We start from the raw sequence: 13,197 nt of genomic DNA, 5'->3' as shown, positions 1-13,197 counted from the left end.
CGTGTAAACGTGCACAATTTGTGAAGCTACAACAAACATTGCTTCATTCTTCCGTATTGTTATTAATTGTTATTTAAACTTTACAATGCCACATACGGGAAAGTTGACTGGCACATAGTCAGGCATTCATTTGCCTTTTCGTTGTTCTCTGTGGCAACATTTTCCTGAATAAATAAATTCAATACGCAGAATTTTTCTTCTCAAGTTGGGTGTGTGTGTGTGTGTGTGCAGGTGCAAGAGCTTCTGCCATTGGGCTCCCTGTTGGGCTACCTGCAGGAACGTTGCGGGCCCATATCCACGGAGGAGGACGTGCCACGATGGGCACACCAGGTGGCATGTGGCATGGCCTACTTGCAGGCTCGCCGCTTTGTGCACCGAGACCTGGCTGCCCGCAATCTTTTGCTTGCCTCCCGCATGCAGGTGAGCCCAGGTCATAGAAGGTTACTCCAAGGACACCTTTCCCAATTGTTTGTTATTACTTTGTGTCATTTTCATGTCTGTGTGAAATCTGCAAAGTTTGTCTGAGCAAAATGTTTCTTGGGCATAGGAGAGAGAGAGGCTCTTTGATGAAAACTGGAGAGGCCTGCTAATCCAGGTGAATGCGATGATACGTGAAATTATACATACAGGAGATGCGACAGTTAACTCTTTCTGTACCGAGCCCATTGGGCATGGTTAGCCCTCTATTGATGGTTTGAAACGCTGCTTTCGAGACCTTCCACGCCGCTCACGGACATACTGTGCTATCGGACTTGAAGGAGGAGAACTATATTTCGTTTTCTAAGAAGTTTGCTTTTTTCCCATGAGGCAGTGATATTTAATTGCGCTTCAAAGTTTCGCGATCGTCAAAGGAGAACGAAAAAATGGCCGCCCGCTATCGAGACCTTCCGCGCCGCTCACGGACACACTGTGCCATCAGATGTGAAAGAAGAGAAACTATATTTTTGTTTTCTAAGCAGTTCGCTTTTGCCCCGCCAAGCAGCAATTTTTAAACGCGCTCCGAAGTTTCGCGATCGTCGAAGCAGAACGCAAAAATGTCCAGCTCCGGAAACGGCGCACACACGGCGGGAGATCGCAGATATCGTGATTCCTCTGCCTCTGCGGCTGATCTTATCGATTTATCGAATAGCAGCTAGTCAGAGGACGCTGACTTTTCGTCGGACTTTGAGTCTGAAAGCGACGACGACGTAAACCAGCCCGGAACATCGGCGGCGGCAGCCCGGCACGCCCAACTGTAGTGCTTGCAGTTAAATTTTTGTAGCGAAATACCTGTTCAATGAAAAATTGTGATCTTTTTTGGAGATAGTGCCTAATAGATATCGCATCGGAGCGATAGGTGAGCGTTTCTGAGCGACTACAGATCAAGACCTAATAGATGGCAATACATTTTGCATATCTCATAATTTTTGTAACATCTTTTTCTTAGTAGATACAAGCGTGCCTTTACAAACTTTGTTCAATTTTATCGCACAATCTTGATTTTAACAATTTATATCTTTTTTATGATATAGATCTTGTTAATGAAACTTTTATGCGTGAAAAGTGTATTCATTTTGTTTTCTGTTTATGTCATACATTAAATAATGAGTGCGGTAGTTCCTTCAGAAAAAAACATCTGCCGTAACATACAAAAAAACCTATTTTCCCCATGGTAGGAAAAGAGTTAACACGCACATAACACAACATGCAATGATAATACTTAAACCTTGTTATGTTGAAGTTGAAGGGGGAGCCAAAATTACTTCGTTATGACCATTATAGCCATTTACTGCATTATATATGCCCAATGGGGCACACGATTGTAAACATGGAAATAAGACGGCTTTGCGGCCTGCAGAACCACTACAAGGCCGTGCATGTGATGACATATGAATAAAACACCAAAAGAATCTTCGGCGTGTCACGCGAAATAGCACCTGACGCGACATATTTTAGATAGCTGCCTTCTGTTCCATTGTGATGGTCTTTTGCGTCTGCTTTCCACTTGGTTTGTCGCAGGAGATTCCCATTTTATTTTCATTGCTTCGGGCTACTGTCTGAACCAAAATGCTCGTGTGGAGCCCTATGTGAATCCAACTACCATTATCTGTTTGAGTACCCAAAAGCGAGAGAGCTCCACTGTGTGCCATGTGCTGTCTGATCAAGGAGGCAAGTTAACTTCGCCGCGCCCGCTTGGTTCGGCTGGCTCGTGGCCTCCGAGATTGCACTGATACCAATGCGATTCTGGAGGCCACGCCCAGCTGCCAGCCCACACGACATGCTGCAGAGAGAGGGGAAAGTGAATGCACGGCCTGGGCATGACCACAGAGATTGCGCCGGGGAGGTTTCTGAGGCCAGGCCCAGCTGCGGCTGCCTGCGTGGCGTGCCGTAGAGAAAGAGAGAAGTAAATGCACTAATCTTTTGGACCGCTGCACATAGCCCAGCTGCGCCTGCTTGCGTGGTGCGCCACGCAGGCAGTGCACAGTGCTTTCTCAGAGTGTTGCTTGGCTACGTATTCGACGTGAGAGTTTTGAACTGCCACAGCGAACAAGTGCTGAACCTCACAGGAAGCGATCTACTCAGCACGTAACAGTCGGGTATTTTTTGGTTATGGAGACAAATATAGTTCGTTATATCCATTGGCAGGACAATTTCACTTCGTTAAAATGAGGTTTTAAATACATGGATCTCTATGGCGATTTCTATTTACTTCGTTATATCCATTATTTCTTTATAGTATCCCATTTCGTTATAACGAGGTTCGAGTGTATCTCATCGAGACCAGTGTCTCTCCGTCTTTGTAGACCGTCTTCGTAGCACGGGACACACTGGCCGCACTAGTCCAAGATCCAAATAATGTCACGACACTGGTAGGCACATGGTCTCACGTCTTTTAATCAGTTTTCATTAAAGACCAATCAATATATTTTGCAGCGTAATTATGGCACCAGAAGTCTACAGTTACAAGCATTTTCTGCACTTCTAGAAAGACTGATGTGTACTATAGACCAGAGGTTCTCAAGCATGTTAGCCCCAAGGAACCCTGCTAAGCTCCATGAAATGCCAAGGAACCGTCTCAGCCACTTGGGGAGCACGGAACCAGGGAAAATTTATCAGTGGCTCTGGAACCCCAGGAGGAGCCTGTGGAACCCCTGGGTTCCACGGAACCCACTTTGAGAACCCATGCTATAGACTATAGAATTTTGACATTTGAGCTCCTTTGCACAAATCTGCCATTTAGGTACTACATTTTATGAAGGTACAAAAGTATTTCACAACTGAAGATGCTGTTATCTAATGGGTGTTTGTAATGCTAAGCGCATTTACAACGATTTACTCCAAGTATTCACAAACAGCCTTCCAATATTTTGACACGTAATAAGCCCTAAGCAGACACACCATCAGCGCAACAAATGCAAGTGGCAAAGCAGTCAGTGAAAGTAAGTGTGCTTTAATTAAGCCTGTTTTCTGTATTCACCAATCATTTACTAACATATCTGCCCATATACAAACCATTACATTCTCTGCAACAGAGTGCAGTGCTCCATTATTCACACACACTCCAAACCACCACTCTATCCTGCGTGATAGTGCATTTTTTTTTTCCCCGCAGATTCTGTATGCCATAAGCCTTTGAAGCAAAATTCAATGCTTTTGGGCTTTCAATGTAATCAAACCTTCTACCAATTACCTGCAATCCACTGAACATTCCATATTGTGGCCCGAGAAGCATCATGCACCACACGTGCTGCCCAACATCTGATGTGACCTCCTTTCAGCTGCTGCTCCAAATGTATTGTGCATTGCATTGGATGCATACATCATTATAAGTTTTCGAGTGTTTCCTGTTCATGCACTTCCAGGTCAAGATAAGTGATTTTGGGTTGTCCCGCGCACTGGCCATGGGAAGCGACTACTATCGTGCGACCACAGGTGGACGATGGCCTCTCAAGTGGTGAGTGGCTCCCACAATTTGCTTGATCGCCTATGCTCTGCCCATATCTTGCATTGTCTTTGCTACCACCCTCAGTCTTAACCCTACAAAGCCCAAACACTGCTCCACATAAAGGCAAATAAGAAATTTTTCACCTTTTTTTCTGGTCACAAAGAGTGCATACCAAGATATCAATGAAAAGTTACACAAGTAATAACTTAATTAGTACACCAATTAATTATTTGGTTTGCTGAACTATCCACAAGTGGAAAACTTGCTCCAATGCATAAAACACGCTACTATGGGCTTGTCATTAAGTTTCCTGCACTTATGTACACATTTTCAGGTTTTAAACTCAGCGTAGCAAAAATTATACGTTGGGCTATGTTGGGTAAGGTCTGCTCAGTTGATGCACAGTTTAGGGCACTGGTGCTGGGAAAGATAAGACAGTGCTCGTACAAGCTCATAACAAGCAAGCTGGTGGTGCACATCATTCCACACACGTGTAAGCCATTGTTACGGTGCAGCAAAAGCTTTCAGTGAACATTTAAAATTTGGTCAATGGTGCTGTGCCATGAACAAATACCCATTAAATAATCCTTGCAGATGTGATCTTCACTGGAAAACACATCAGTATGTGGTGCCTGTAACACATTTCAAAGTGCTGGAAGTAATTGTGGTTATGCAGAAATATTTTCAAAAGTTTCACATGCTCTTTGTAACTACCTGCTGTGTTGGCAAGCTTGACCTGTGTGGTGCTTGAAATATAGCAGCAGACCAAAAGTAAGGCATTAATTAGCTGGCACACTATCGACATCTAGGCTGTCCACATTTCAGTACTTTTCTTAAGTGTCCCAGAATGTCCAGTTTGTTCACCACTTCACCTTTTAGCACCTAATCATAATGAACACTGCCTTGTAGTCAACATCTCATTAGATCACAGAAAACACATTCATTCCAATTTTGACCTGTCCCAGCCTGATGTTCATTAGTGCTCGATTGGTTGCTGTGTCAGCATCAGTGTTGAATTGAAACTTTTTTTTTTTTGTTCCAGTTCCGCGAGAATGGTCCAAACCAGTTTGAACCACCCTATGTTCATTTACATAACTTAAGAATAATGAGAAGAAAGCAGCATAAATTTATTTTTTACAAAAACTTCACAGCCTGTGCTTCAGAGTTGCACTGAGATTAACCATTTGAGGGTTTCCAGCCTTTACATGTACGGCACCAATCTGATATTTGATATTTCGTGCATGTTCAACATCACTGGTTGTTCAGGTGCTGCCATCTCTATGGAGTCACCCAGAGTCATTTGAAATTGCGTTTCCATTCACTGGGAAGTGCAATTCGACTTGTTTGCCTCCGAGCATAGAGTTTCTCACAATATTACCTAGAGGGCAATCTGGCACCACCGTCTATGAGAGTTCCCTAATGTGTGCTGTGCTGTCATGGGAATGACAGTGGCTGTGTTCCAATACTCGCCATAGACGGCTAAGTGGACAGCGGCCATTTAAGTCTCGTTCCAATTCTGACGAACACGTCGCAGTAGACAGCTTTGCAAAGACAGCGTCGAAGTAAAAAACAATGCAGGCTACTTTCCTGTCCAAACAAGGTGGCAGCTGAGCAGGACGCTTGGAAACTCGATGGAAAGGTCGTCTGTGCACAAGGAAATGTAGACACGCTTTCCTATACCCTTAATGTACGTCACATAGCGTTTTTCATAGGTTCGCAGGCACAAAGGCGTTTTGTTTTTCTCACCACAAGGTGGTGTCACGTTGCAGAAAAGTCTTTCAGACGGCTCGACACACATTCCATTACTTGGCCTCAAAGCTGTCTCGGCTGTCTGCTTAGCTGTCTATGTATACCCTCTCCGATGCTGGCCAGAATTGGAAGACACGCAGTATATGGGTGTGCAAGGCTTTGCCTAAGACTTGGTTATAGCTGCACAGATAAATCATTCTTGAAATAAAATCTTGAAAGGTTATAATTCACCAGTATTACATCTTTAAATTAAGTTTACTCATCAGCAGTGCCTAATCAAGCGAAGGAAAGCAAGAACAGATGACAAACTGGCACAAAGCGACTGCGAACCGTGTTGTCTGTCCTTTAGCCCCCCCCCCCCCCCCCCCCGATAATTCTTACATTTTACATAATTATACAGGGCTGGTTGAAAGTTCCCAGGCCGCAACGCCCAGCCGAGGAGCGGCAGCTCGCCGCTAGCGTGGTGCTGCCATCGCAAGCCTGCCTTGGCGCGCTGGCTTCGAGCGTATGGGTGGAGGAGGATGCATCCCTCTCCCTTTCTTGCTCTCCTTGATAGCAAACTGAGGAATGAGATAATGCGGCATGTGCCCTCACTGTTCGTGCTTCGAATTCTACTGCTGTGCAGCGCGTGGCGTAGGACGCGGCAGTATTCCGGAAAATGACGCGCCATGCTTGCATCCATGCTTAGGTGGACACTGTATACTTGTCCGTAGTTTTTGCCTTCCTGGAGAGCAATATCGTGCGTTTATAATCCCATGGACACCGCTGTGGATCTCTCAGCCGTTTGCGCAAGGTAATTCGCTGCATATATGCGAACGTGGTCTGAGCCCGAAATCATCAGCGCGAAATGATTTGCTCCTTGTCCCGAACGAAGCCTGACAGGCTTGATCGCCGAGAGTTCGATAGAGCGAGAGCAACACCAACCGCAAACACAGCAAGAGAGAGGAAGGTAGCCACAGTGCACCAACTATTTCTCTCCCCTCCGATGACGAATCTATCTGTGCGTCACACGGCCAGCAGACAAAATAAAATTGAGGTAACATGCAGTTTCAAGACCATCGCGCATGACCTCGGCACATTAATTGGACATATTATGGCACTTCGTTAAACTCGTACAGGTAAGGCGATTATTTTGTGACATTTGAGCACACGAGTCCTCCGTTTCGTGGGCAGAGACGGACGAGCGTCAGCACCGAAAACGTAGCATTGATAGATCGAAGGTACTGCATAAGAGCGCACCGAACAATTCTGAAAAGCGTACCACAACACGTGCTAGCTGCTCCAGCCTACGAGCATCTTCATTAGCGTTGCTTTCGAGGAGGCTGTAAACCCACTCAGTAGCACGCAACTCAGGACAGCGTGCTAGCGACATCGCAGCAAACTCTTCGTCAAATAAAGTTTTATTCATTCATTCATTCCATGGCAACACAAGCAGACATTTCGGGCTCAGACAACGTTCGCATATATGCAGCGAATTACCTTGCGCAAATGGCTGAGAGATCCACAGCGGCGTCCATGGGATTATAAACGCCCAATATTGCTCTCCAGGAAGGCAAAAACTACGGACAAGTATACGGTGTCCACCTAAGCATGAACGGACGCAAGCATGGCGCGTCATTTTCCGGAACACTGCCGCCTCCTACGCCATGCGCTGCACAGCAGTAGAATTCGAAGCTCGAATTCCTCGGTTTGTTATCAAGGAGAGTAAGAAAGGGAGACGGATGCATCCTCCTCCACGCATACGCTCGAAGCCAGCACGCCAAGGCGGGCTTGCGATGGCAGCACCACGCTAGCGGCGAGCTGCCGCTCCTCGGCCGGGCACTGTGGCCTGGGAACTTTTGACCACCCCTGTACATACAAGCACAAGTCCTCGTGATTACATAAAAATGTCTTTGTGTAACAATTAAGTTAAAGCAGCTTATTACGTGCTATTTCAGTAGGAAATTAACCATTGTGACACACTGAATGTTGCTAGCCAAGCGAGTCTTCACGGTGTCCTGGCTCTCCAGAGAACAAAACCTATCCAAAATCACTACCATGTCCTGGCATTCCCATGCAAACAACAGTGTCGCTTTTTTGCCCTCTTGGTAATATTGCAAGAAACTATACCTCCGAGTGCTCGCTCACGTGGTAGTGAACGTACCTGCTACAGCCGAGGTGTGTGTGGAGGAGACGCTATTATTTTTCATGACCACCACAATTGTGTTAACGGTAGCTTAGATATAGAATGGATACCAAGAGAAGGGAAGCACAGTCGAGGACAGCAGAAAACTAGGTGGGGTGAAGTTAGGAAATTGGCAGGTGCAAGTTGGAATCAGCTAGCGCAAGACAGGGGTAATTGGAGATCGCAGGGAGAGGCCTTTGTCCTGCAGTGGACATAAATATAGGCGGATAATGATGATAGATATAGCCCTGTGCAGCCTAAGCTCAGAGACAGTAATAAATTGTTTTTCTTTGCCCGCTGTTGGGCTTCGCATATTCCCAGACATAGGGCTGCACACAGTCATAATTTTGGCATGGCCGTGTGTGGTGCCCCTTCTCGCGGTGACTGCTCAAGCGTTTCTTCTTCTGATGAAACATGTTTTTGGAACAACAAATTGCTAGCCATAAATTTTGCTGTATAGCATGTATGTGCAAGTAAAGCATTTGCGAGATAAAATATTGCGTGGAATAAATTTTTGCTGTATTGATGAGTTTTCAATCATTCATTTCTTACAATGAAAACTGCAATAAATAGATTAACCACAGGAGCACGGTTCTTGCAAAACAGTTCAACCCTGAATGGGTTAAGAATTATATATATAAAATGTGTGCTGTTCTCCATACTGCAAGGCACTGTGGAAGTACACCTCAGAACCAATATGTTGTTTATATTGTGTCTACTTCAGTTTACTTACCAATGTAATCAAAAGTCACTGCACATCTAGAAATGCTTCATTTCAGCAATTATACTAGGTGTCTCACTACCAGATGACTATTCGACAATCACCGCTATCAAACGCTTATGAATGTATTACTAAATTGCCTGTCTCCTAACATGTCACATTGAAAACCGCTATAATGGTGCTGCTATGTCTAAAATGAGAATGTATGTTTACAAAGGAGGTACAGTGGAATCTCGATGATACGATCACGGCTAATACGAATTTCCGGATGATACGAAATTTTCTGTGGTCCCGGCCAAGCCCCATTACTTTGCAATGTGCTAGAGTACGGTTGTTACGAATCGATTTTCGACCCGCGTCGGTTGATACGAATAAACGCCGCCCCACCGACGGCCGAGAAAGAGAACAGCGCGCAGTCACGCGCTTTCTCCCTTTCTCTTTTGGTGCGGAGGCGCGGACGCGGCGCCGGACAGCGCGGAGGCCGCGAAGAATTTGAAGCGGTGGCGCTTTTCTTCCTTTCGTGCTTTTCCCCCTTTTCGGCGGCCGCCCATCGGACGGAGTGGCTGCTGTGCTTCGGGCCGCGTTCTTTGTGTTTGCGCCATTTTGCGTAGTCGCAGCGAGCTATGTCTACCGAGATACGATCTCGGCTGATTCGCGCGGCCGCACGCCGAGGCGCAGGAGCCTCCATTGGCGCGTCTTCCGTCGACTGCGTTATCGGTGCCGATGGCACAGGGTGATTGTCGGTTTCGCTGCCGGAGTCACACGGTGCGAGGTAGCGCGGTACGTTCAGTCGGCTGCTCCTCCGCTTCTCCCGCTAATCGCCATATTTTTCTTGCCGTAGGAGGCTTGCGATTCCGTATTCCGAAGGCGTGCTTCGTCCAAAATGTTTTCTCCAATGAGCGACGACCCATCACTAACCTGGGAGCTCTCAGTAATCCGAATTCTGCGTATCAAGTGAAGACGCCGGTGGTTTACGAAGCAGACAACTGCGGTTGCCATCTTGCCCCTGCCACAGCAGCAACCAATGGAGAGACGCCTTTCAGCACGGCAGCCAATCGGAGGCTGCTTTCATCGGAGGATCCGTGTGACTACCTATCGCAGACCCGCGCTTCTTTTGAGTTTGCGCTTTTGAGTACACTATAGTTTGCACGTTTCTTACAATATAGCGACGACGGACGAATTGAGAAGCGGAACGGCGAAACTTTGAGCTTTCGAATGATACCAAGATGGCGGCGCTCGGTGGCGGGAAATACGAGATATGTCTCCGTGAATTGCGGTGATTTTGCGCGATTTAAAGCCGTTTTCTCGCCCTGCGCACTGACGAATAAATCTTTTTCGGCCACTTTTACCGCGTTTTCAGCTAAACCATTTTGATACAGCGTAGATTTGGCGTTGCAGATACCGAAACGCGTGGTTTTCAAAAATAAATTTTTCTCGCGATTTTTGCGATCTGATGCTCACATCCCCCCATAATTTAGCTAGTTTTAATTGTGTTTCGATGATACGAATTTCGGCTAATACAAATATTTTTCCTGACCCCGTGAGATTCGTATCATCGAGATTCCACTGTAGTTACAGGCAGAGCATGGATGACAAGCCTCAGAAAAGAAGACCAACCATAACTGAAAATTATTTTCTTTACAGTTTTGTTTCACAGTTAAAAAAAAAATCCAGTTCAGTTGTAGCTCGATACTCTGGTTAGCATGCCTTCTCAATAGTGTGCTGCATAATTATTGTGTAGCAACTTCTGCACTGCTTGTCTTTTGGCAGGTACGCCCCTGAATCTGTCAACTTTGGCACATTCTCGCATGCCAGTGATGCCTGGAGCTTTGGCATCACTCTCTGGGAGATGTATACACTTGGGGAGCTTCCATACGGCTCACTTACCGGCGTGCAGGTAAGACCAGCAAACTATCTGCATGTCATGCACAAAAAGTGATATGTTGCGTACAAATTAGCATTTCCTAGGACCAACAGACAGGTAGATCGTAATTTTCACTTCACTAGTTTTTAGTCACGATACATTCAGCACAGAGTGCCTTAATTCAAGGTTTCTCTCATTTGTGTTCACATATATACATCTGCTTCATGGCTCGTTCAAGGTACAAGAAATGAAATTCGCTTTTAAAACAACTACCAAATGTGCACAACTATAATTCGCCTAGCTGTGGGCCCACATTGTGTTAACTATGAATCTAATTTATCTAACCAGTGTTGCACCATTGGAAGGAAAGTGTAGTTTCGAACAGAGTGGAATAGTTTCTGCAAATGAAAATACAGTTAATCTTGTTGATACAGTCCCGTTTCGTACGATTTCCTGGCGTCAATGTTTGTTATTGAGAACACAAAAATGATCGAATGCAGTTATGCTTCTTTAGTACCGTTTAAAATGTTCCCGGAAAATGTGATCTTTCGGCACCAACGTTCAGTACATGGCCAGACTGCGATTGTGCAAGATAGTTTTTCCAGCTGCTAGGTCCAATGTAAACAAGAAAAGGCCCTTGCAAGACACATGACCGGGAGCAGTAGGCGCCCACCACGGCAGCTTCCTTGACGTACTCGCTCGCCCGTGTAACATGAAAATGCAAGCACGCACTCAGTTTCTAGTACCAGCATATCTCGTGAGTCGTTGCACATCACATTCACAGCTATCGTCACCAACTCAATTGCAATAAGCACCTATCTGTTTCACAGCGCATGTGGTGCAAGTGTCTACGGGAGCTGCGAGCAGGGTAGTACAGTCAACGACCGATTTTTTGGACAGCTTCACAGCATCCCATAGAGTCAGTGTATAAGAACGTCTGAAATTTCGAACGCAAGAACCCTTCGCCATCCGATTTCCCAGACTTTTTGCTGCGACTGCAGGTCCAAAATGGCATTAAGTATAGCCGCCGCCTTGAACTGGTGCTCTCACACACAGATCCGCTGGCAGCTGTAGCCACCACTGTGGCAATGCCCGAGCCGCAGATGCTTTGACATTCACTATTAAGCTTGCTCTTCGGTGCCGCGTTTTCCATTGAAAGAATTCACCGCTGTCAGCAATGTCAGCCTTTGTAATCCTTGCCATTGGTTTCGAAGCTCGAAAAGCACGGCGCATTGCATAATGCCGGTTCCTGAAAGTCAGCTTCGCCTCCCTACAGCAATGTTTCGTGGCAAAGCATATTTGAAGTATTGCAGTGAAGCACAAGACTGGGAAGGGTCGATTGTCACAGGGCACAGTATTCATTCCTTAATTATACACTCGTGCTCCCGCCGTCTCGTGTCGCAATACGAGCACCGATATGCCTAATAAGTGTACTGGCAGGCCTTCAGAGCTCTTATTTTCAGAGCACTTATTTTCAAGAAAGTACTGTTATAAACATGTTTTGAATCACGCTGGCGAACAATTTTAATGCAGGACCTCTAGCAAAGAAGCCAGATGTTGAAACCATTATGCCATGGACAAGCATAACCACTGCAATTAGCAGCGATTGTTGCCTTCTGCATTAAAAAAGAAAAAAACAAGTATAGATTGCATTGAAATTTATGCCAATGAAGGCAGATAAAGCGCAATAAACAAGGCCACAAGCATGAAGATTAGACAAATCTATGTACCAAGAGCCCCCAGAGTTTCCTCTAGTAATTGTAGGAAACAATGCCTTTAGTAGTCGATGTCCCAAATGCACTGCAGGTGACACAAAGCGAGCATCATTTGTGGTTTGGAAAACATGTTTTAGGCACTGCCTGGCAATGTCCAGATGTATGAAAAGGGAGCACAGTTTGGGCACTTGAGCTGATAGTGTCGAGTAGCCATAAGCACCAGCAGGGGCACCGTGACAGTGCCCATCTTGCATTAGATATGCTTCGCCACAGAACACTTCTGTACTGCAGCGAAGCTTTAAAGAACTGACAAAAGCAATTGTTAGGCGTTCGAACATTTCGAATATTCGGACACCACTAATCTTCATTGCAGTGCATGCTCTTTGTGTCACCATGTATTGCGTTACTTTTCCTCATGCATACTTCCCTGTTAGCAGATGTAGTGGGCCACCTAGACAAGGAAATTTCCTTTCCACTTGACTGCAGCATAATGCGAGAGCGGGATCCAACTTGTTCCATATTTCCACCACTTACCTAGCTGGTGGAGCAGCTACTTCTAGTTTCACATTTAAACCAGGATGAAACTTGCTCAAAAACAAAGTTAAATAGTGTTGAAAAGCGTAAATGCAGACACACCGTAATAAAGAACGAGCATAATGATGTCCAGTACAATTCACCATATAGGCCATTGGCAAGAAACTTGGGTGGCTCTATCAACAGCATTTTGCTGTGGTCATACAGAAGACAAAATTTTCTTTTTTACTTAACTTGTTTGGTTGATTAGCGTAGTAAGCCAACTTTCTTGGACAGGTGCTGGCACTGGTGGAGAGAGGAGAGCGACTGGTGCAGCCAGATGGCTGCCCTGACTGGGCATATGCAGCTATGCAGCACTGCTGGCGGCTCTCCCCCGATGAAAGGCCACCCTTTTCCGATTTGGCTGTGCTGTTTACTGCGCACAGTAGTCGACACCTCTGTGCTGGATGCGATGACACTGCCCATTAAAGGCTGGTCAACATTCAGTGGCCGTTCCACCTTCTGTCATGTGAACAAGTCTTCATT

The 13,197-nt window shown here is 45.8% G+C and overlaps 1 protein-coding gene across 1 annotated transcript in view; it reads left to right on the top strand.

Annotated features, from left to right (window-relative positions):
• The window catches only part of LOC119443040 (tyrosine-protein kinase HTK16-like), a 30,989-nt gene extending 17,814 nt beyond the window's left edge, over nucleotides 1–13,175 (top strand). Inside the window, exons 13-16 of the mRNA XM_037708168.2 lie at nucleotides 232–420; nucleotides 3,843–3,934; nucleotides 10,330–10,456; nucleotides 12,949–13,175. Coding sequence (XP_037564096.1) covers nucleotides 232–420; nucleotides 3,843–3,934; nucleotides 10,330–10,456; nucleotides 12,949–13,140 — 600 coding nt within the window. The 3' untranslated portion in view covers nucleotides 13,141–13,175. The remainder of the gene's footprint in view (nucleotides 1–231; nucleotides 421–3,842; nucleotides 3,935–10,329; nucleotides 10,457–12,948) is intronic.
• Nucleotides 13,176–13,197: the final 22 nt, after the last annotated feature.

This window comes from Dermacentor silvarum, chromosome 2 (genome assembly GCF_013339745.2).
Source record: "Dermacentor silvarum isolate Dsil-2018 chromosome 2, BIME_Dsil_1.4, whole genome shotgun sequence".
Classification (NCBI taxonomy): domain Eukaryota; kingdom Metazoa; phylum Arthropoda; class Arachnida; order Ixodida; family Ixodidae; genus Dermacentor; species Dermacentor silvarum.
This window is presented reverse-complemented; position numbering and strand designations above follow the sequence as displayed.